At 36.0% G+C, this 26,192-nt stretch overlaps 1 protein-coding gene across 5 annotated transcripts in view; it reads left to right on the top strand.

Annotated features, from left to right (window-relative positions):
- LOC131040932 (uncharacterized) overlaps window positions 1-25,400 on the top strand; it is a 37,980-nt gene extending 12,580 nt beyond the window's left edge. For all 5 annotated transcript variants that reach the window (XM_057973892.2, XM_057973893.2, XM_057973891.2 and 2 more), the window contains 2 exons: window positions 9,673-10,557; window positions 22,779-25,400. In XM_057973892.2, the coding sequence (XP_057829875.2) occupies window positions 9,673-10,557; window positions 22,779-25,076 (3,183 nt within the window). In that variant the 3' untranslated portion in view covers window positions 25,077-25,400. The remainder of the gene's footprint in view (window positions 1-9,672; window positions 10,558-22,778) is intronic.
- Window positions 25,401-26,192: the final 792 nt, after the last annotated feature.

Below are 26,192 nucleotides of genomic sequence, written 5' to 3'. Positions count from 1 at the left end.
TAATGTAAGTTATATTGATTTGTTTATCTTTAGTATGCGTTATAAAGTATCCTTGGCCCCCGTTCCTTGAAACTCCACATCTCTCTCATTTAGCATTATTCACTCCCACCTACCTCCTTGCATGTGCCAAGTCACCACTAATGACCAGATTTGATACCACAAACACTCCAAGGGGGTTTTATTGCCAAAAATAGTTGTTCATCTCAAGGGCACAACTTCACATGCAATATCAATGGTGTAGGAGGAGAATGCCATGTTGCCATTAATACAATGTTTATTTTTTGACATGGATGGTTTCCACACAAGTACTAGGCTGCCATTTTAGTGGATTCCATAGGATTTCAGCTTGTTTAACACAAAGCGTTCATGACCTATAGTTCTTCCTTGATTCTCGAAGCGACAATGCAACCAACAAAGTGCTATGCTAGTTTGTTTTCCAACAAAAGGCTAGTCATTTATCCATTTCCATGTGATTGCAACACTGAAATAATTCTAGGGTTCTAAATCTTGCATGTCCAACTGCCATTAGGGCAGCTCATGTTACAAATCACAAAGAGGTAGTTGTTGTATGATAGATATATGTAACTAAATGTCTCCTTGACCAATTGTGGATATTTAGGAAGACTTTTAAGTGATGGAGTGTGACAAGTTCTTTTTAGCTTAGTTTACCACATTTGCTGGTGGCTATGTAATATTGATTTGATAAGTGTTGTAACACTTTATTGCATCGCAGATGTTATTTGTAACAGTCTTTCCCATATTGTATGTGGATTTTTGGAAGTTTGGAGAGGGATAATAAAGCATGTTTAGTTGTTAAATATCATAGCTCTTTTGTCATTTCTATGGTGTTGTGTCTTTTGATGATTGTGATTCTATAGCACAATAAGGCACCAAGCTTAGAAGTGTTTGATCCTCCATGCATCATTAAAGTGAACAATATCATTAACTAATAGTTAGGAGTAGAAAGTTAGTTTATATGTACTTCATAGTTTAGTATTATTCTCAAGAAAAACATCTAAAGTGAGCCATAGTAGTTTTTAATCTAGAGAATCATGTCCTGTACAGCTTCATTAGCTTAATAGAGGTTATATGTGTAGTATGTTAGTCCTTGTTCTAGTGACATCTTTTGGGACTAGGTGTACATTGAATACTATTGTAGTTTTCTTAGTTTCTATATCTTTAGTTGTGACTAAATCTTGTTAAATATTACCTCTAGGAACACCCTTCTAGGTCTAGTTGAGCTTGAAGTGAAGGAGAGACTATCCACTCTTAGCAATTGGCTTGTCATTACTCACATTTTGTCAATGAGCCAGTCTATTCACCTTCAGGAACAACATATCTCTAGCCTTGAAGTGGATTGAAGTGTGAGCGGCAATTTTGGGACCCAACAGGTTTAGTCTAAGTACTAGTCAGATTTTTTAGGTTCATTTGGGACAAACCCATAGGTGAGAACCAATCTAAAATCTGGTTGGGGTTTGAACCAAACCCAAATCAGGGAATTGATTGATGATGCATGATGTGTTGAATTCATTGGCAACTAAATTTAGGATATCAAATACCTATGATGAATCAATTGAATATTGACAATTGTTATTGACACTCTCAACATCAATTAGGTTGGAGATGTGAAATTACTAGTGATCATAGTTTGAGGACTCTCCAAGTACTTTCCAGAATTCTCCAAACTCCTAAGTCCTATCTCTGTCTGAGCCCACTCTCCACTGACTCCCATAGCGAGTCCAGAAGAGTTCCGGGGAGTACTCACTCAAGTCTTGCCCTAGGACTCTCCAAGTCCCAGACTTAGACTCCCGAGTTTTGAGCACGGACTCTCGGGTCCACTTGGGTGTGGCTAGGGAGGTAAAAAAACATTAAAAAGTGACTTTTTCTTCACTTTATTTTTTCTATCTTGTCCAAAACTGGTTTGAACAACAAAATAAGAAAGGAAGGAGAGGAGAAGAGGAGCATTTGAGATCCAAAAAGACAATGTTGAAGAAACAATTCATCATCATTTTGATACTATAGCACCTTTTAGTTCGAGGCTTGACAAATTAAGTTACATTATGCGGGGAAAGAGGAATTTGTAGATTGTATTTGGTTGTTTTTCTCATTTTGACATATCATTTTATGTAAACATTTATAAACTTATGATGCTGTTATACATTTGAAAGTTTGAAACTATGAGTATGAATTATGAAATTTCAAATATTGAGTGTTTGATGATCATATGACGTGTAATGTTTGAATTATGATAAATTGAAAGTCAAATTAGGCTTTTATGTTCTCTAAAATCATTAATTTCTTTTTTTTTTTTTGGTAAAATTATGGTTTTTTTTGTCCGAGTCCTAGCCGAGTTTTTGGTTAAATCTGTTACAAGTCCCTATACTAAGTCATCAAACTTTGCTCTTGATAGAAATAGAGAACTAGCAAAGAAGTTTGAGTGGATTTATTGATCTAGTAAAGAATTGAAGTTTGGTGAGGTACTTGCAAAGAAGCCAATAGATTGGGATTAATTTACAGGTTAAAACCAACAAGTATTACAGATTCAAGTCTAGTTCACAAGTGAAGTCTTTTATAGAGCATTAAAGACTTACTATTCACAATGGCTATGGAATTTGAAGAATGGGCTAGAGTAGAGGCCTAGATGGTTACATGAGTGTTGTAGTTCTGTTTTTCTGGAAAGAATGCATCCAATATTAAACCAAGAAACATGAGAATTATATTGTGTGAACATCAAAGTACATGAAGCCTAGCAAGTCTAGCATTTTTTATTTTTCTCCTAGAGGCCAGAGTCAGCATCTGTTTGAAACAATGAACTCTTATTAAAGATGTATGGTTGAATCCATTTGAAAGGCATTCATCTCTTTTGAGCAAAGTGGGTGATTGTCTTTCTAAAATGATTCCCTGCCTCTTGTTTTCTGAAGGAAATCATAAGCAGACAGATCCCTTGTATGCTCTAACTTTTTGCACATATTTATCATACAATTGTCAGTACATTAAAAGAGGACCAAACGGTAGAAAGGAGAGATTAATAAACAATTGAATCCCACTTACAGCAGGCCAGAAAGTTCTTGGTAGCTGGATATTTGTAGTAATCATGTCCTATGGATCCTCATTTTCTCTCCTGTATCGAGTATGTAAGCTTTGTCCTATTTTGACTGCCAAGTCTTGGTGAAGTGATAGCCGCCCCAGAGCTGTGTTTTAAGGGCATTCTTGATTTACACGGTGACATCTTGTTTTCTTCATTTCTTCAAATTCATGAATTCCCCCTCTTTGGTTCATAGGTAGTCTATGGACAATATATGTTGTCATTGAAGTTTAGGCAAAGCATTTATGAGGATCAAACCTTCAAGGAGGACAAACATTGAAACAAGAATAGGTGCAATTTATAGGACCTTATTAGATTGATGCAGGTTGCATATAGACTGATTTTATATCAAGAATATCAGCGGCATTAATAATATAAATACAACATCTCCTTTGTTATATTGGAACCACTGAAGAGTCCTATTCTAAATCATGAGATTCATGCCTCTAAGAAAATGACTCTTTTTCTTTAAGGAAAAGAACAAACCAAAACTTTTTACGAGCTCCTCATCTTTTAGTTGCACACCTTTACTGGGGACATTTCTAGTTGACCTGGAACAGTTTTCCTTTGTTCAACCTATATGTGGTACCAAAGTTTTGTTCAAATTGTAATTATTGAAGCAATAGTACTTATGAACATATCAATTGGAGATTATATGGCATCAAGATTTATCTTCTTAGAATAGAGGAACATGTACAACTTACAGGGAGATTGCGTGAAATCCATCATAGTATTAATCTTGAAGAAATTTTGTTGTTTTCTTGACTTGTCATTTAGAGAAGTTAGACCACAGAATGATGAATTGACATGGAGAATTTTACAAAGGGAGCTTATCTTTCTATCGCTTCATATCAGACGAACTCTATGTAGTAATAAGGAGGTTTCAACATTTCTTATACAAGAAATTTGAGTGATACAAAAAATATGAGTGCTTCTGTTTAGAATCACTCACACAATGCTATGTTGGAGTGTTGCCTGACCAAGCAGACAATCAAATTGAGAGTCTGCAACATCAATTAACTGGCTGCTGCTAGACCTTTTTTGTCAATCCAGATCTTTACATCATCAGGCTTCCAATGGTTCTAGTTTGTTTCCTTTTAACTGCTAGCTAAAATTTTGTTGTTTCCTTATAGTGTAACCTTTGAAAACTGTTAGAGCTGTTGAGGTCATTGGGTTGGATGGTACAGGATTTGCAGACATACTCTTTCTGTTTTCTCAGTATCATTTTCATATAACTACTGTCACTGTCAAGAAGTCTATGGTTCTTGGTACTTCCTTTAGTTAAAATACAATGTGTGAATTTGTGATGGCATTTTCTCTCATTCATATGATATACATCTTAACAAGAAAACAAGATACAGAACATTCACGTGGATTTTACTAAAAAGATTTAAATAATTTTTTTTGATAACTTCTTTGTGGTTGCAAAGCTGATGCAAGTTCTGAAGGATAATTTTTGAATCACCGGCTGAAGCAAGCTCTATGTTATTAGCTTTGGAAAAAAATGCAGTATTCGGTATTGCAGGATTAATTTTCATTTATTTCTCATAAATTTTCACTTTTCAAAATCAATAACAAATACCATCTTAGCAATGTATAGACCATTAGGACAGATACAAACATAGAGGAAGAAAAAGTGGTCTATTTATTCAGATTTATATGCAGAAACTCAGTGAAGCTGCAAGTCTGCATCAGTTATGCAGTCAGACATAACACAATGATAGAAGAATTATGATGATTTAACTGTAGAATTACTGGGCCATTGAAGTTCCCATTGATGTGTTAAATAACAAATCACAGAAGGAAGCAGGTTATAAAAGAGATGAGTGGCCTATTAAATACAGGTTTGCAAGTTCAGCAACTTGTTGGAAAATTACTTTAAACTATAGTCAATTTGAATGAGGATCATGTCCCTGTTTCCCTACCTGCAATTGTTGGTGACAACATTTTAATGGCGTCCATCTTACTGTACTGGTGCCTGTACACTGTGTCTCCAGGTAACTATTCTGCAAATTCAGCCCCTCTTATAGCGGTTGAGACATGGACCAGCTAGGACTCGAACCTAGGACCTTCCATACGCTGCTGGAGTGCTCTACCACTGAGCTACTGGCCCCTCTTGGACCAGTCCATCATCGGTCCGGGTGTGGCTTATTTCCAACACCAACAACCCCCCTTAAGCCACACCTCTCGTGTGCTTGGGGCTCCTAGCCTGGACCTGGCTCTGATACCATGTTGAGACATGGACCAGCTAGGACTCGAACCTAGGACCTTCGATACGCTGCTGGAGTGCTCTACCACTGAGCTACTGGCCCCTTTTGGACCAGTCCACCATCGGTCCGGGTGTGGCTTATTTCCAACACCAACAATAGCAACATTTTTTTGTTGAGATTTTTTTTGGCAAGCACAAATTTGAGAAAATGTCAAAAGAACAATTTTTGGATCAGTAGTTATCGGCAGTAATATGAAGAGAGACTAGGAAAAGGTAGATCCACTGTTGATACCAAACTATCAAGTGCTGAAACTTTTAAAGGGACCAAATAAGTCCCTAAAGAGTAATCTAAAGGAGTCAACTGAGTTGATATCCAAGTGGAACTGCAGAATTACTTGGAAGATCCAAATGAACTATTGGTTTGTGCAAAAATAATAGAGAGATTTCCACTGAGTGAAGTGGGAAAAATGGAGCTGCAAAATGGTGTTCCACCGAGTGAATACAATTACATATTGGATCATGGGAAAAAATTGAAAGTCTTTGGAAAGATAGAAAAGGGAAGTGGGAAAAAATGAGAATTCCACAAAATGATTATTGAATATATGACAGAAAATTAAGATAGGCAAAAAATATAATAAGGAAGGTGCTTCCGAGGGATAAGAAATGAATTGAGTGATAGGTGATCTCGAAATGAATATAATAATAAACCATAAAATTAAATATAGAACCTGTAACATCAAATGAAGAAAGAAATGATGAAGTAACAATGCTGCAAAGCTTTTATTGAACTTACATCAGAAAATTTGCAGCCTGGAGGTAAAAGACAAAAGTTTACTTGGACAGAAGCAATGATCAGGGATATGTCTGAAAAAGATGAAATACAGTGAATCGTCTAGCAAATCATGCAAAAAATATCAAATAGTTCACCTAAGAAATAGCAAAAAAGGATTATGTAATAAGGGAGAGGAGAGAGGGGAGAAGACTCCCTTGCTTGACCATTTGAATTGATGTAAGGGAAAACAATGATAAACTTGAAAAGGCGAAGGCCTTTGGTGAGATAACAAAAAGATAGAAGTAATGTTTGGGTTGTGCATCCAGACCTGGTTATTATCATGAAAATTGGCAATTAGGACATCAACAAAATTCACTCACATGTTTGAACAAATAGCAAAGGAATGAATGCAAGTATGATCAAAGGAGCAATTGTGCGACAAGACACTATGAATGGTAGCATCAACAACAAATTGGTGAAGATAGACAAATGATTGGACTTAGAAAGACTAAAATATTTATAGATTCAAATTTGTAATCAAGTATGGCAATGATTAAGTGCGACTTTAAGAGCTTCCATTTGTATTCTTCTTAAAAGATGTAATAGTTGAATGACAGATTCATTTAGACCCACATCATTCATGGTAAATATATTTGATGCTTCATTAAAAATGTGCATAATTCTCCTTAAGAATGTGATTCCTTATGTTTTTTATAGATAATATGTTGAGGGTTCTATAGGGGCCCTTGCTTGAGAAATGATTAAAAAAATAAAGTACAACCAAACTACTCATAATGACTAACTAATAGAACAACCCAATAGCCAACAACTTGAAATCTAATAGACAACATACCATATATACTATCACCAACTGGCAAAAAAGAATTGATATTCCAACCTACGGACACTTTAGAGAAGAGGGAACATCCTTTGAATTGAGACACCCAAACTACCCACATTGATACATAAACCAACCTCCCTACCATCAACATCCTTAGCCTTCTCTGAAGGGCCACCACAAGCGATGTAGGAATGACGCTCCCAACACAAACATCCAACTCTAGAAATTGCAAGCCATGAATTAATTTTTGCCATTGTTTTGCACAAACAAATAGCCCATCCTCCTGGACCAATAGACCAACCCTTGGTGTGGGTAACTAGAAGGTTTTCAACAACCACCCTCAAATAAAGGAAGAAACCCTTGAGCTCTTGCAGCTCACTGAAGATCACAAGCACTTCTTTTCCAATCACCCAAAAATCACCCATTGTAGTTGGAACTTGCAACCCACCTAGAGCTGACAAAGCATCACCCTTAACCCAACACTACATTGCTCAACAAAGTAGGCTGTGGAAGCTTAACCAACCATCCAAACAACACTGCACCAATCCAAGAATGACCTAACTAAGTCAGACTTAACCAACTTCGAGAATGCATCATTCAGACAATGAAAAAATGAACATAACCTGCAATCTGAAACCACACGCTTGAGGTATAAATTCCTCAGCTTCCTTGATTGTCAATAATAGGCCATTGACCACAACAACAAAGCCAAAACAACAATACCATCACTGAAACCCTTATGCACCACCCAAGAAAACCACTACACCCATAAAAAGGCAAACTTCAAGGAGAGTCAAAGAATGCCTAAAAGCCACACCTCCAAATCCATAAATAGAGAATTCCAACACCCTATGGTTGGTCACTTCAAACGTACCATGGAGATCACAACAAGAGCTCATCAAAACAACAAAATCCTACTCGTTGATGGCAAGCTGCCACCCAAACTTCCAATCACAATAAATGAAAAGGCGTGGGAGCGGTGGGAATCAAACACCCATATCCAAAAAGGCCACCCACTATGAGGCAAGGGAAAAAAAGCACATGAACCTTTTATGGAGCTTGATAACTAAACGGATGTTTTTTTAATACTTGGCCAAAGCTCTAGACTCTAATCACTATAAAGAGCTATGAGAGCTATTTGATCTATGTCCATGCTGGCTAAGAAATCCACCATTGAGGTCATCTCATGATAATAGTGAGAAGACATAATATCATCAAAACCTTTACTCAAAGCCATAGCCTTCTCAACAAATGTCTATGCTTCCAACTAGAACAATCCATCTTATTGAGCCATTGATTCAACGAAAGAGTCACCTTCGCTTACTAGACCTTTGAAGCACACTGAAATTCTGAATAGAGTCCAAAGCAATCTAAGCCACGTCAACTTCCCAATTAACTTCATTGTTAGCATTACAATCAACTTCCCAATTAGCTTCATTGTTAGAATGACAATAAAGAAAAAGTGATACACCTTTCACTAGGAGGCCTTTCTTATTAGGAATAACAATGCTAGCACTAGCTAGACCAGGATTCCCTCTTAAAGCACCATAGGGTGTTTCCTCCAAGAATCCCTTCTTCGAACATTACCCTATTAACATGATGTGATTTCTTATGGTTAATTGAAGGCCAATGGTATCATATTTCAAGATGATGAATCCTTCTGATGAGTAGGATATACACTGATTTTTTTGAGATCTCTGATGGGTCCTATATTATGGCTAGCCTTGAGAGACCACTTCTTTCAAGGTGAGTGATTTTAGGGTAGACATTTCTATGGAGAACCTTCTTATTTTGGGACCAGCAATGATGCATTATCTTCTCCTCTTGTCTTTTTATTGTTCTAGAGAGGCCAACTTGTGGTCACTATGTTTGACTTGGTTGTATTTATGAATTGCTGGAAACAGTTAGATAGACAAGTTCCCCATCCAGAAATTTTCTCATTAAAATATTATGTCTTTTGTGTGTATGAGAACAAGAGAACATGGACATGTATATTGTTCAAATTTTGGAGCCACGGGTTCCAATCACATGTCCAAGCTTTGGAGCAAACTAAGCATTGCCAATGTAGCCACACAATGAACATGATGCTTTACATAGAGAGAGACTTGGCACTAGGCAGGGGCGCAGAAGCACGAGTTGAATATAGACCATTTTTTGTCAAAATTTTGAGTGATAGAAAAAAATGCAATTTAACCTGAATATAGGTTACCTAATATCAATCACAATTACCCACTTTCTGAATAGAATTTAACAGTCCACATTTTTTCAAGGTCAACAACTTTAATAATCTTCTTTCTGTGTAACTTGAAAGATTACATTTGGTACAGAAAAATAATTAGATAACACATCCACTAAATTCATCTGAAATATCTGAATTTATAAAAATTAAAAAATAGTATGAAGTATTTATCTCATTTCACTTTTTAATGTTTCATGTATGCCTCAAAAAGAGTACGGAAAGCTAATCGGATAATACATCCACTAAATTCATTAGAAATGTCTGAAATTCAAAAAATGTAATACAGTATTTATCTCATTTCATCTTTCACGTATGCTTCAAAAAGTACAGAAATTTAACTAGATAATGCATCCACTAAATTCATCTGAAATCTCTCAAATCCAATAAATGGTACAAACTATAAAGCATTTTATCTTATTTCACTTTTCAGGTACACCTCATAAGAGTAATGATGTGCACACACACATGTGGTAGACATCGTTGGAAACACGTTTATAACATAATTTCAATTTTTCTTGTCTATCAGGTTAAGGCACTGCACAGACTCTACAATACTCAGAGATCAGCAATGCATGAGATCAGAAAACATTCTTTTAGTCCACACAATCTGTCTATATTTTCTACAACTGCTATTCATCTTCACGATGATGCATCAAAAATCTCAGATATTAAAGGGAAACTACATCAAGTTTCTCCATTTAAGCAAGCAGAAAACCATTCCATTTCAATTACAAGACCCAGGTCTCCTGTACGTTTCATACTCACAGATGAGAACATTGCAAAAAGTAGCGGCCAGAGTTCTTTGTGGAATGGTGAAAATAAAGCAATCAATTCAGCTGTCAAAGAGAAAAGGGCAAGAAAAACTATAGACCTTGAAAGGCCTCCTGAGGAGTATTTGGATGATCTTGATGACTTTTCAGAAAATCAGGAAAGAGAGATGAGGGAAGCTGGAAATCCTGATGAAGTTTCTGTAGCACCTAGAAATGTCTTAGATACAGACGAGATGCTTGGAGGCAGTGAAAAAGTCAGCTCCATAACACAGATGGAAGAACAATTTTCCAAGCAGAGAGAATGGTTTAGAACAGATATCGGAAGACATGTAGAGAGAGAGAATTTGGAAAGTGTTCCATTAAAGAGGCTTAAAGGATCACAAGATGATACTGATTTGCTACCAGATTTAAAAGATAGTATTGATCAAGAAACTTCCACACCAACTATAGTTCAAAGTACTTCAGGAACTGTGATGTTTCTTGAGAAAGAGGGTAAGATGGACAAAAAAAGTTCTGAATGGGAAAGCAATGGCATGAATCATGCCCAGCATGATAAAAAGCAGAAGCATCAGTCATTTGATTTGGAATGTAAGGATAAACCTTCAGACATCAACACAAAACTGCCATCATGGTTTCCTCAGGTTGTATTCCTTTCCATCCAGGTCTTGAAGACGGCATGAATAGTGTTTGCTGAAGATATTAGAATAGCCTAATCATGTTTATGAACAAAACTTGCAAATGGTACAGTTTTTAAGATCTCTAAGTAATTTTTATTCATAGTGAAAAGAGGTTTGGATTGAGGGTTATTTGCCACAACAAAGAATTTCAAATTATGTTTGATGGCTCTTACATGCAGGTTTGTACTTTCATATTCTTCTTTATACAAATTTAACTGTTCACCAATCTGCTGATAGAAACTGTGAGCAACTATGCTCCATGATCAGATCTAGCTCATAAAAGAAAAATAGACAACTACTAAGTTCCAAAGGAACCCCTTCGTATGTGCACTTAAATAGTTCCTAGGCTGAAGTGCAAGTTCCAATTCATATAAAAACAAAAAATACTTAATTATAAATAAGCTCCAAAGGAGTCTCTCACTACACTACTTCAATATCTCCTAATCTGAAATGAATGTTCAAGTTAGAAAGCTACAACTAAGCTCTAAAGGAGCCCCTTAGTAACTACTTCTGTACTGTCAAAACTCTAAACACATACCAGGCAAGGGAACTCATTAACTGTAGTAGCATATCAAGCCATTTCAAAACCCAAAGGAGATGGGATTTGCCATGTACCCTAACCCCTGAACGTTAACTTCTATGGAACTGAAATAGATACAGAGTGATCAAACAGCCTCCTTAAATGGGGTTCAAAAAATACTCACCTAGGCTTGGATAATGAGTTTACTATCCCCTTCCAATATTTCCCTCAAGCCTTCCAATCTAATTCTCATGAGCTATAGAATAAACTATTTGGCTTTTGATCAACCCCAAAATATCTGATTAAGGTCTAATGTTTATGGGCTATTTTACATAAATGGAGTTTGAGCTGCCTTTATGTTGTGATATGAATGTTATCCTTAATCCTCGATGATATAGGTGATTATCTTATATCTCATGTTAGTACTAAAATTGGTTCCCCTGCAAAACTTTGCCTACAGTCAAATTTGTAGCCTTGAACTGGGTTTTGCTTGTCATGTTATCAAAGTCAACTACATTCCCATCCTGTCCAATGGTAAAGTTGTCCTAACTTTGTCAAATTTTTCAACTAACAAGTCTTGCAAGTTGTTTGAGTTTGATCCTTTGCGATTTAATGATGAAAGTGTTTCATGTGTGATGGTGACTTTGGCAGTGAGATGAAAAGAGGAAGATCTCAAGATGGGGTTTGGAGTTGTCAAGGCTGCCAGAGAAAACTATTCTAGCACCTTGGTCAAGTGGCAACATCAAAGAAACATCAAGTGATAAGGTCAATGTACCCAGATTTCAGTTTATGGAAGTTGTCAAAGTGCCATGGAAAGTATACTTGACAAAGAAGAAGATGAATGTCTAAGATGATGAATAAGACATGAAACTATGCCCGAGAGGAGATACATCTAAGTCTTAGTTAACATGTCACACCTTTTCAATGGCTTATCCAAGGAAAAGTTGTGCCCTAAATGGCAATGATGGCAGGGAAGTACAACAAGTGAAAAATAGCAATCGAAGTGGCCATAATAGCTAAAATATGCAACAAGCATCAAAGAGTTCAAACTTAAAGGTTTTAATTCATTTTCCGTAATTTGGGTAGCTATGCTAGGGAGAAAGAGCAACTAAGGTGGTTGAAGTAGTTGAGAATTGTGACAATGGAAAGAGAAAATGAGACAGCTATTTTGCACATGTTGAGTGGCTATACCACCTCAAAGCTGTGACAAAGGCGGTGAAGGTGGTCAAAATGCATTTAAGCTAATTGAAAGGAAAAAACATAAGCACAAATCAAATTTTTGAGATGGCAATGCCACTTTAAAACTGCAACATAAATGCTCAAAGTGACTGAAAAGCATGACAACCATTAGGCATTTGCAAATTCATGTTATTTCAAAGTGGTTATGACTCTCAAAAAACACAACAGAACTGGTCATAGTGGTCAAAATGTGGGATAAAGTGAAATTAAGCAAAAGATAAGTAATTTCCTTATTTCTAGGTGGCCATACCACTTCAAACTGGGACATTAGGAAAACTACTCCTTTCCTATGTTAGTGTCACTTAAATTTTTTTAAAGCATTGGCAATGATGACTAAAAAGAGTGACCAGCTGAAGACTTGTTTTATTAAAATTAAAATTGCATTCTTTTGGTGGCATTGTCACTTAAAAGGGGTTTTTAAAGAGGCTGACATGGTTAAAAGGCACAACAAGTGTGGCTATAAATGTCATAAAGTGAATCATAAGACAAATTCACACATTTCTAATGATTATGCCAACCAAAAAGAGTCACCAAGATGGTTGAAGTGGCCAAAAAGTCTGACAAAAAGAAACTTCACAATTCAAGTGAAAGGCACACCTTTTATGTGGCATTGCCACTCCAAATATGCAACCCAATTGGTTATGGTGGCTAAAAAGTGCAACAAAGTGACTAAGTCTCTTAAGTGATATATTAGCATCCAAAAGAAGGGATTAGAATGGAAAAAATAACTCGACTAAGGAGAAAACTGAGTTAAAGCAAGTAAAGAGCCTGTTTCAAGCAATTTTAGTGTTTTGTTTCCTTTTTGCAGTAGAAAGAATTTGGGGTTTCTTTAAAAGCAGTTTTAAAGCACTATTTTATTTTAATTTTTCCTTAGAAGTTTCTCTTAAAGAGCTTATAAAGAAGTTCATTGAACACTTAGAAAAACTATGAGAGTTTGTGTTGAGCTTATGCTGCTCAAGTTTTCATTCAAGTTCCAAAGTGAGAGTTTTGTGTTGTAATTATCCAAGTTTGGCAATCCAATAATAAAAAAGGTTTCTATTTTACTTTGCTGAATTTATCATTCAAGTTTCAAAGTTAGAATTTTGTGTAGTAATTGTGCAAGTTTGGCAAGCCAAGTGTAGTGTATGCTTTGGTATTATTGCTTGCATTCAATCACATTCTTTGTCAAATGTCAAATAAGTATTATGTTCCTTGTTCAAATCAATTTATATGTTGACATGTTTCCATTCATCTATGCTTTAATCATTGGATAGCATTAATGTTTACAGTCATGTTATTGTTTAGCTAAAAAAACAAAAAACTGCGTGGTGAAATAATTAAGTTTAGTCTTGTTCTCCTACCTTTGTGATCAAAAGATAGGTCTAGATTGTTTCTTTAGAGCATTGTGTTTACAGGCAAAACCCCTAAAAGCTTATTTCTACGAGTGTTACAACAGACTCGCATTAGACTCGACAAGCTGATTTTTGGCTTAGACTCGAAAATTGAAAAAACCATGAAATATAGAGATTTTTAAGGATAAGCAGACATAGAAGAAAGGACTCCAAGTGAGTCGTGTAACTATGATTTGTAAAATCTACATAACTTGCACTCGAGATTACCTACTTCAAATTTCCTCACATACCATTTTGTTTTGAGTTGTCACAAAAGTAACAAATTAAAATGCTAACATGTATTTTACTATTTACCCAAATTTTTGAAGTAACACATGAAAATTGATGTTGAAAGATAAATTAATATTTCTTCATAAAATTATTTATTTTGAATTTTTTCAATTGTTGCCAATTCTTATTAACCCTCAATCTTGTCAATTGTTGCCAATTCTTATTAACCCTCAATCTTACTTCTTACTCTCCTATCTGATAAAATGAATGCTTGAAATAATGAAAAAAATTAATAATGCATACCAAATAAAGAAGTAAAACTATATCTTTATTTGCACATGAAGTTATTACAGAAGTAGACCCAAGATGGTCAGCCAAGGATCAGGGTCAATCCAACTAGATAATATTACTTTCCTTGATAGTACAAAATCTATTTAAAGGACCTGACAATTGCTAAGAGAAATACAACCATCGACTAACTTTTATAACCTATGTTACTGGGTTTGCCGGTTTTGTTCCCTGCATCGGAACCCGGTTTGTTTGGGTTCGGGCTCACCCCAGGCATTCCAATTGCCCTTTGCTGTTTTTATTCTGCCATTCTGCATTTTTCTATCTTCCAATCCAATTATGAACTATCAATTGGCATTTGGCATTGATCAATGATGAAGTATCATACAATCAAATGTAGTTAGTTTCATAATTCTTTACATTTCTTTAAATGTTTGTGTGTGTGTGTGTATAGAGTCTATAGACACATACGAACCCGACCCATGAACCTAAAGGTTAAATTTTTTTTGCCTGAACCCACAAACCGGGTTTACGTTCCTGAACCTAAGCCCGAACTTGAATCAGTAACTTAGCTTATAACTACTTGAAGCCGACAAACAATTAATACATAGTCAGATTAACCATATTATCAAAACATAATAGGCATTGTATGCTAACTACACTTACTTGCTTCAAGGAAAGTAATCCTCCTCTTGCATCTTTGTATAGGTAGCTATTGATCCGTTATAGTTGAATAGTTCCTAAAAATGCATTCAAAGATTCCTACAATGTTAATATATGTATCTTCACTTGGCATTCCCTAAGCCTCTTAATCATTGTTACATCTGTTAGAGAGAATTTTGGATCCATGGTTGGAAGTACATGTTCTTGGTGCACTTTTGTTTCTCTTTTTAAGGACTTCGATCAAATACAAACTGCACATTAAATTCACCACTTTCTAATTGCGTAAACATAGAAGTGCTAGGGGTTGAGCATTTCATCCACTTTCTTTCCTATGATATTGGGTAGAATAATTGTCCAAAATGTTGAAATCCAAGTCAAGGAATGCACGTGGAAGAAATACTAGATGGCCTAGCTGATGACTTGGTGGTCAGCACCTCCTTGGGGACTCGTGACATGGCTTAACAGCCTCCCATGGGTCAGGTTAAATCTGGTGTTTGTATCGGGCGTTGATAGTTCGAGCTTTTGGTGCAACGGCAAACGATTCCAACAATTGGTATTAGAGCCTTGGGTCACAGGTTCAAGTCTCCCTTTAGTGGGTGTTGAAGGCTTAGTCGATGCCGAGGGGGAGATTGTTGACTTGGTAGTCAGCACCTCTTTGGGGACTCGTGACATGGCTTGATTGCCTCTCGTGGATCTTGTTAAATCTGGTGTTTGTATTGGGTGTTGATAGTTCGAGCTTTGGTGCAATGGCAAACGATTCCAACACTAGCATGCAGAATGTAAAGCGTAGATAGACAACATCTTCAATAGGAATGAATACTTAATATTTGTGTCGAAAGAGCAAAAATCGAAGAGATGACATGTCATGTTTTCCTTATGCTAGCATGGTTGGAAGTTTGTTGTATGCAATGGTCTGCTTGAGGTCAGATCTTGCTCATATAGTGAGAGCCATATTAGTCTATAGGTTTAGAGCGAACTTGGGCGAGGAATATTGGAATGCATTTAAGAGGATTTTCAATTATATGTGCAACACAATGGATTATGCAACGTGCTACCAAGGGGGTGGTTCACTAAAGGATTCTATGAGATCAATTGATGTACATAGATTCATTGCTACAAAGTTGGACATGCTTATCAAAGTTGAAAGGTGAATAAAGTTCTAGCAAACTTTGGTAAAACACAAAACACAATTGCATCTTCTGCAACAACATGAGTTCACATCTATAGCAAGGTAATTAATACACTTGCATTGTCATCTGCATTAGCAAGTTTGCATGTGACTTTTACAACAAGGTAACTCACTTCCTTAGCTTATGCCTTTGTGTAACTCCGTTAGCATTTGCCTTAGTTGCTTCATTAGCATCTACCAATGTGACTTCAATGCCAAAGGACTTCATCAGCAACAGATATCTTACTCAGCAATTAGGACATCTTTAACATCTATGACTTGAACAACATTGCTTGGGATCAAGTTGAGAGTGTTATTGGAGAAATTATCATTGCTTTCAACAATATCATTGACAGTAGAATGATGTAGAAAAACAAAAGCAGTAGGTGGCATCTAACCTGTCTTTATGTAGATCAACTTGCTTTACATGTCCAACCTGTCAACATTAGATCATGAGATTTTCTAGATTGCATGTCTCTTGTTGGCAATTGATTTGATTGTTAACACATGTAAAAGATAGGCAGATTGGATGTTGTAGGTGTTTTGGGTGGAATTGCATGTTGGCAATCTTGTTTCTTGGTGTCAACATTAGATCATGAGATTTTCTAGATTGCATGTCTTTCTTGGTGGCAGTTGATTTGATTGTTAACACATGTAAAAGCTACGCAGATTGGATATTGTAGTTGTTTTGGGCGGAACTGCATATTGTCAATCTTGTTTCTTGGTGATCGATTATCTTCATTTTAGGATGTGTGATTTGTTGCCTATTTCTAATTTTTGGCAATTAATTGTTCTTCAATTTGATCTCATGGTTTTTGGTTTTTCTTTCCTAGCAGCACTGTTGAGGTCACCACTCTTTGGTGTTTATTCTTTTCCATGCAAGAGAACTAAATATTCCTTTGGGATGACATTTTGCTAATATTCCTGTCTTCTAGTGGCCATATGAATTCTTGGCTGATTGTTGCAGCAGTTGGGCAATTGCCTATGACAGTGCAAAGACTTATTCAATGAAGAAGGAACAAGAATGATTGGGCAGTTATTATGGCAGCTCCATGAAAAAAATTAATGATTTATCTTTTCCCGTCTAGGGCAGCAGATAATGAAAGAGAAAAGAGGGATTTTTCACTATGGAAATGAGGAAGAGAGAGGAACTGACTTGAACATAGTCTAGAGAGAAAAGGTTAGAGGTTGATTGGCTAGAGTGCGGTCATAAAGGTGGGTTGGCTAGCGGGTAGTCACAGAAGTTCCTTGAGATTGAGAGGGAACAAGAGATAGAGAGAAGTCAAGAGTAAGAAGACAAAATCAGTCATGTAGTTTAGTGCAAAACTATGAAATCATTGTAAGCCATAGTTGGCAGGGGATGTGGGATAGGTTTCTTACCAGCTTATTGTAGCTTGTAAGGGCATACTTCTTTTGAATAAATAAAATTGTAATGTTTTGAGGCTCTGCTTGGCATATGATCTGTTCTAGTGTGATTGGTCACAAGGTAAGGTATCTTTTGTCATGTCCCCTTTTCAAAACTAAAAGAACTAATAATATTTAAATTGGACCATATCACTTTATTTTCAAATTGGCAAATTAAATATTATTGTAGGTTGTATTTAATGTTCAATAAGAGTTTTCAACACTTATACGAATTGAAATTCAAAAAGGACCTTTGAATGTAATTTAAAAGAATTTTTAAATACTAGGAGGGAAAAATAAATAAAAATAAAAATAAAATAAAATAGAGGGCCCAAAGTATGTCCCTATTGAAGAGAGCTCAAGGCTCAAAGCAAATCTTCTAGCATTCAAGGATGAAAACCTTTGCTGTTGGAGATCCGGATGATTAAAATCCTCTTGGCATTCCATAGTTGGATTTGGGGACAAAATCCCTCATCTCCATTTGAACAATTTCTATTCAAGGAACACACTTGGGCATATAAATTGAAGTCATTTTCAACTTGCTACAGTGTCTTTACAGTGGTTTAAAGTCACTTTCAGGTTGTTACAGTAATTTATTGAAGACTTCAGCTTGTGGAGGTTTGGATTGATTAGATATATGGCATTCTCAAATCATTTTCAGACTAAGTATGGGTAATCTATGAGGGCTTGTTGTTGCTGGTGCATACGTTATTGTTAATTACATTGGCTGACATAAATAAAAATCAAATCTGGGGTTTCTATGTTGTGCTTCCATGTTTATTGCTGCTGTCATAATTTATTCAGCAACTTATTATCCAATTCTACTTTCATATTTGGTTAATTTTAATGTAAAAGGTTTCCATATAGACATAGGTGAATGCTACTATCACTGCCCATAAGAAATCAGTTATAAGCAATTATGCTTGATGTATTTGACACATACAATTCATATCAGTTGTGTATGTTGTGTTCAGGATGTATACCAGCATTATGAGGATTTGCAAAATTGCATTATTGTTAATCAACTAGGGTTTGGCATTTATATTGGTCTGTTTATTGTTTCAGCTTGCACATGTTTGATAAATCATCAATCTCCTAGAGTTGTCCGATCGGGGACATTACACTTTAATTAGATTCCAGTGCCTAAACTACACCAGTGTACTGTTTGAAGATGTGAGCTAGATGGAGAAAAACAAACAACAATGGCATTATCCAACGTTGAAGCCAAGCACAGAGTTGCTATTTAATCTTGTAAAGGGGCTGTATGCTTGTAGAGACTATGTAAGGACATTGGATTGGATTAGGAAACAATAACGATTGAATGTGATACTCAAAGTGAGGTGGCATTGGTGAAGAATCCCACTTATAATACGTGATCTAAGCACATAAATATGTATAAGCATTTTGTTTGACAAATGGTGCAATTTGGGAAGGTGGTATTGATCAAATGCAACACTCTAGACAATGAAGGATATACATCAATGAAGCCTGTCATTTTAGAGAAGTGCAATTGATGTGTCATTTTAGAGAAGTGCAATTGATGTAGGAATTCAGGAATTTTGAAATTTTTTCTTGGATATGGAGCATTAGTTATGATTGTCAATTAGGAGATTGTTGGGATGTGTTCCAGTCACTTACATTTAAAGTGTGGCCTTTAATTATAGATGGATTAGATATTGAACAAGGTTGCTTAGACATTATGCCAATCGCCAATTGACATTTAATCTGTATAGTTTAAATATAGTTTCATTAAAGTAAGATAGGCTTGGCACATGGTTTTGAAACCGATGGCTATGGAAGCACATATGTTTAGCAAATAGTTTTGGTCCTTGAAAACTTTTATGCATAATTGTGTAAAACGGCTTTTATCATTGAGGGGATGTGGACCAAAGAGGAAGATAATAATATGCTCTAATCTCTTGTGGAATTATAACTAATGGAGGTTCTCAAGATGGTATCAAAACTAGGTTATATGACTTCATGGAGGTGTTAAAGGTCAATTAACTCTCCTCTCAAGCCATATATCTGCCGAAGCTTATCTATACTGATTATACCATTTTAAGAAAACTACAGAAGAAAAGAAGTCACAAAGCACAAATGAGAGATAATTTGCTCAAGGAAAGAGAAAGACAGGGATTGACTAAAGGATAGTCGATAGAGAGTGTAGAGTTTTGCCATAGAGGTGAGGTGGCTAGTGGATAGTCATAGAAGTTCCTTGAGACATAGAAGGAACAAAAGATAGAGAGATGTCAAGAGGTAGAAGATTAGATCAGTCTTGTGGTTTATTTCTGAACCATGAAATCAATAAGTTCATGTACCCTGTTGTAAGCCATTGTTGGCAGGGCATGTGGTATTGTATTAAGATAGTGAAGTTACAGGTTTCTTATCAGCCCATTCTAGCATGTAAGGGCTGATTTCTTTTGAATTAATAATATAGTAATATTTTGAGGCTTTCACTTGGAATATGGTCTACGTGAGCGTGAGTGGTTTCTAGGTGGGGTAGTCTTACATTTGGACCTGCTTGCCTGGATTGCACTACTATCCTTTTTGAGAATGCTGTGAGCTAGATGTCTAAAAACAGACAGCAGTAGCATTATCCATAACTGAAGCCAAGTACATAATTGCTACTTAAGCTTGTAAAGTGGGGTATGTTGCAGAAACTGTAACAAGGACATTGGATTGGATCAGTCACCAGTAATGATTGAATGTGATACTCAAATTGAAGTGGCATTGGTGAAGAATCCCTTTTCATGTCTGATCTAAGTGCATAAATCTATATTAGAAATCAGTCTAAGAGATGGTGCAGTTTAAAAAGGTGTATTGATCAAATTCAACACTCCAGACAATGCAGCATATGCATCAATGCTTGTCATTGTAGAGAAGTACAGTTGGAGTTCCAATTTTTTTCCTATGGATATGGAGCTTTAGATGTGATTTCCAACCGTGAGATTTTTTTGTGTCAATCATTTACATACATTTAATGTGTGGGCTCTAACTACCAATGGCTTAGATATTGACTAAGCTTGCCTCGATGTTATGCCAATCACTAATCTACAAATAAATGTGTATGGTTTAAATATGGATTCATTAAAGCATTATAAGTTTGTCACATGGTTTTGAACCATATGACTAAGGAAGCACATAATTCTAGCAAATAGTTTTGGGCCTTGCATACTTGTGTAAAAATTGTGGCTTATACCATTGAGGATATGTGGAGAAAAGAGTAAGGTAACAATTTGTTCCAATCCCTTGTGGAATTTTAATAATGGAGATTCTCAACATGGTACTAGAATTAGGTTATATGACTTGATAGGGGTGTTAAAAAATCAATCCACTCTCCTTTTGGGCCACATATCTGCCCAAGCTTATCTATACTGACTCAGAAACCATTTTAAGAAAACTGCAGAAGTTGAGATGTCAAAAAGCACAAAAGAACAAAGAACATAAAGAACAAATGAAACAATTATCAAGAATGACATACAAGAATCGATACAAATTGTTTTATTGAATTTATTCCTTTATTCTTCATGCATTCTTAACAAAACACAAAACACTTATTCACACAAATATGTTCAAGTCTTCAAGGCCAAGACTATAAGCTTCCAAAACCGTGTTCCAAAGAAGTGCCAAGTAATCAATTTGCATGAAAGCTATATTTAAAGCATACATATAAAATTTAGATAAGGGGTAGAGACATATCCCAGCACTAAATCTGTGCCACAAATAGGGATTTGGTTTGAATGTACAATTGATATACATCCAAGGTTGAATTGTCTTGGAAAGCAGACCACCTATATTTAAAGCATACATATAAAATTTAGATAAGGGGTAGAGACATATCCCAGCACTAAATCTGTGCCACAAATAGGGATTTGGTTTGAATGTACAATTGATATACATCCAAGGTTGGATTGTCTTGGAAAGCAGACCTCCTATTGACCTTTATCATATTATTATCTATGAGCATGTTAACATTTTCCATAAGCCCCTTGGAACTTTTACCAGGATTGGTATTTCTACTAGCTGGGCAGATATCTCATAGACTCATACAAAGCTTCATACTTGTTTTCATACAAGAGAGACTGTTTGCAGGGAAACTGTTCATTGGTTGCACAGAAGAAACATAAAAAACATGGTGTGATTGCATTGAAAACATACTAAGATGATGATTTCTAGGAAGCTAACAAACTACATCAAATTTAGGTTCCACCTTGATTCCTGACGACTTGGCTGTTTACTGAGAAACTGGAAAAATCAGGCTTTTTTCTTCTGCTTTCATTGTTTCACCTCTAATTTCTGGACCTTAATGTCCATATCATATAATATCCTCAATCTTGTTACTTCCAGCAATCTCAGAGGCAAAAAATTCTTTTCAAATATTGTAGGCATGATCCCAATGTCTTGAAGTATTAATCATTGGTGACGACTGTTATCTGATAAATTTCAATTCTGTCATGTCCTTCATTGGTTTTCATATTGGTTTTTCTTTAGAGACTTGGAAATGTAAAATAGATATACTTGCAACATTGGTTGGGAAAGCTTATGCAGACTATGCAGTAATTTATCATGCATTTTTGCATCTTAATCACAGTAGCAAAAATTTCCGAATTGAAGGAGAACAAGATATTTACTTTTTTTCTGTACTAGACATGATTCGATAAGTTTTGAGAGACCTGCTCAACATTGACCTACTATTTCTAACTTAAGTTGATAAACTTCTGCATTGAGTTATGCACAGTTTGGAATATTTGTTTGAAAACTGATCTGTCATTTTTCTCCTATCTTTTGCTCAACTTAATTCACATTTCCTTGAATCTCATTTTTAAGAATATGTATACTTATATTATGATCTAATCATACTTTAAAGGTCATCATTTCATATACGAAAACTACATTAGAGATCTTGCAATCGCTCTAATCATACTTTAAAGGTCATCATTTCATATACGAAAACTACATTAGAGATCTTGCAATCGCCACATCTTTTGGTTTCAATGGACATTGTTTTCCTAAATACTTATCTGCTGTAAAAATATGAATTTTGAAAACTACGAACCCTGTTATCTTAGAAGAAAGTTGGACAAGACTTGCAAGCTCACATAACATAGCCATGGCAAATATCTTTTGTTATGGAAAAATTTCAATCATACCAGATACATCATTTCCTTTTAATAAGAATAAGCGGAGGTAAATTACAATTATTTGTTCATTTCACCCTTTTCTTCTTTTTTTTGGCAATGAGACTAGACTGTAACATGTTTCTCCAACAAACTAAAACTAACTAGTTTGGTGCATTATTCAGGCAACAGTGACAGGTTCGAGAAACCCAGAAAATGATTCTCCCAGTCAAATGACAAGCTGGATGCTAGCCCCCGTTTTCTCTCAACCACAGGGATGGAACTTTGTTGGTAGCTCTGAAGACCCTTTCATACAAGGGAAAGGAATTTTCCCCTTTCTGACAGACATCAAGATGTCAGGTACAATGCAAGACATAGATAAGAAAACTAGTGTAAACAAAGAAGCACAGAATTGTGAAGAGAACGGAAGCACACAAGAGAACTTAGTAAGACATCCAACAGAATCATTCCAAACTATTTTAGCACCCAATCCTTATGGAGTTCCCAATCAGCTCACTCCTTTGGTTTTCCCTACGGGATATCCAGTTGGAGCAGCTATTCCAGCAATTGGCATGCAATGGAGTGTTGAAGGTCACCCTGCCCTTGCAGCTCAGGGATTTGTTTTCCCAGCAGTTAATAAAACCAGTGAAATGGGGCCTCTGCCAAATCCACTCTCAGCTGCATGGTGTCCTCAGGGAGCATATTTTCAATTATATCCATATCAGCAGCAAGTTTTAAATAATAACAAATTTTCAGCACCATGTCATAGTGCTGATCAGTCATCAAAGCAGGGGGATGGTCACATAGAAAGTCATACACCTGGGAAGCCTATATCACAAGCAGAGAATGAGACATCCTTGCAAGCTAAAACAAAACGCTGCCATGAGGAAAGTTCCAGTGTTAATGGTTCTGAAGGGTTTCCTAGACCTCAACATTCTAGTATTACATCAGCCAACCCACCTTTTGATAGAACAGCTGGATGTACATTAGATTCAAGAGATATCCAGACATCCAATCACTCAGAAAGAAGAATCTCTACGACAGGGAATGAGCCTTCAAAGCCTTTCAATACATCAGAGAAACAGCAAATTAATGCTAAAGTATCAAGATGTAATAACCACAGTCTAGATACACAGGAAGTAGCAGGGCAGCAAGAAGAAATTAGCAAAGATTGTAAATCTGAGCTTCGTACTACTGAACAAACACAGATTAGAATATTGGTCAATGAAAGTAAAAGAAAAGATGAAGATGGGTCTAAATCAAGTTCATCTGATAAAGGAAATTATCCCCTGTTAGAAAAGAGGAATATTTCCACTAGTGAATGTTCTGCTGGGCAAGCAGTATCTCAAGACTCAAAGGAGCTACAAAAAATTGCTAGCGAAGTTTGCTTCAGTAAGGCTCTTGATATCCAGAAGCATGCCCCTGACAAAAACTTACAAACTAGTTTTAAGATACAAGGGATGCAGACAGAACTTTCTGGATTGTTGAATTTAGAGGACACAATGTCAATAGATGCCAGCCACAAGATGCATTGGCTTTCAACTGACAAGAGTGAAATTTGTGCATCAAGAATGGGATCACAGAAAGAAACTAATAAGCTAGAGGACCTTGATTCCTCTGGCCATGGAAGCAACAATCTAGGAACCCATGAGGGGAAACAATGTAGAGGCGAAGATGCACGACAGCTGGATCCCATAGACACTTACACAAGTATTTGCTCAGAAAGTAAGATAAGAGAAAGCGTTGAGGGTCAGCTACAGATAGAAACAAATGGGATCCACAGTAGAATCCAGTGTGTACAAATAGAAGAACCGGAAGGTGCTCTGGCTGATGATAAAGGACAGTTCAATAAAGTTCATTCCCAGGCTTTGACCAGCAACGGTCACGTAAAAGTCCAAGGCAGTCCAAGAAGTGAGCTGGATGATGTCAAGAACGAAGAATGTCCGTCAGGTGAAAAGGATATGGAGGATATTCAGATAGACAGCTTGAAACACAGAGACCGAATTGAACGCCTGATTGATACCCAACTCAATACACAACTTTCCTCTACCAATCAAATGCTAGCTTTGCAAAGCGATCATCTTATAACAGACAAGATGCCATCCAAAGACAGATCCTCAGAGGCAACCGAGACACCTAAGGAATGCAATAAATTACAGGAGAATAAAGGAATCTCTGAAGAAGAAGAGGAGGCACGTGAAAATCTTGCAGCTAATATACTTCTGAGTCTTGTTAAGGACATATCTGAAAGAAGCAGCTCTGTCACAAAAGAAAGTGTCGTTCATCAACAAGGACGGGTTGCTTGTGTTGGGCCTTCTTCAAGCCATTCTAGTAGAGACAGCACTTGCCATAGGAATGAGAGAAAGACTTCCACTAGACGGAGTAAGCCTAGAACACACGAGGCAGGTGTGCAGGGGAGCACAGTTGGATGGACCAAATCTATTCGTGGAAAGCGGCGCAGGACACAGCGCCCACGTACTTAGCATCTTGTGTTGATAAATGCTGGTAAACTTGTGGATTCGTGCTTGAAGAGAGCAGTGTATGTATATTGAGATCTTGCTTCAGTTTTTTTACAGTATGAAGCATTCGCTTATTTATTTTGGGAGTGAGGATAAATTAAAGAATGTATCAGAGTAAAATAGAATGCTTTGCCTAGGCCGCCTTTATGAAAGGAATGTTGCCCAAATTAAGATCAATCAAAATCTAAATTTGTTCCCATTTATCTATTCCTGTCCAATATCCGGATTCCCTTCAACCCGAGTAAAATCATTATTATTTGCATTAATATAAAAAATCTATTTCTCATAGTTGTATTTCTATTCGTGCTCTCATCAAATTAGCGAAAGCATACATTTGGCCATTAAAAATCCATTGGCGGCTTCGACAAAGCATTTCAGAGTTGCAATTCGCAGTGCTGTTGTCTTGTTAGTTCCTTTCTATCGAATGGGATTGCAGGAAAGTGAAAATAATATGGTTTAATAGAGATTTGTGCAAGAAATTTGATCAATAATAATTTTAGTATAAAAACAGTGGCCAGTGATTTGATCTACATGAATTGTATCAGTAAATGCAACGCATAATTTGCCCGATCTTTAGTTCATATAATCATCTTTTGCCTCTGCCTAAATAAATGTAAAAGCTCTTCTTTCACAGGAAATTTATTCTCTAACAATGAAGTGTTGAAATAGTAATTTTGCATATTGCTTCATTCTCGTGCTTCTGCACTGAAAGACCATTAAATTTTTTTGTCATGGATCATCTTGAAAGAGATAAATATCTAGCACACCATAATGAAAATAAAAGATATTCTTAGTATATACTTAAAAATATGATAGGGAAAAAGTTTGTGGCCAAAAAAAAAATAAAGAACCACTTTAATCTACGTCAAAATCTGAGTTGATTCTACTTGTCAAACAATTTTTGGGATTTTTGGGTGATGCTTGTTTATTATAAGTTCTTAAAATATTAATTATTTTAAGAGATTTTAATTTTTAAAAATTGCATATAAATTAAATATATTTTAGTACTTCCATTTCAACTATGTGTAATGGTTATGCTGATAGCAAGATATGTTTTGTGTAATATATTGGAATGTAGAC

This window comes from Cryptomeria japonica, chromosome 10 (assembly GCF_030272615.1).
Source record: "Cryptomeria japonica chromosome 10, Sugi_1.0, whole genome shotgun sequence".
In the NCBI taxonomy this organism is placed as follows: Eukaryota; Viridiplantae; Streptophyta; class Pinopsida; order Cupressales; family Cupressaceae; genus Cryptomeria; species Cryptomeria japonica.
Note: the sequence above shows the minus strand (reverse complement) of the source record. Positions and strands in the feature narration are given on the sequence as shown.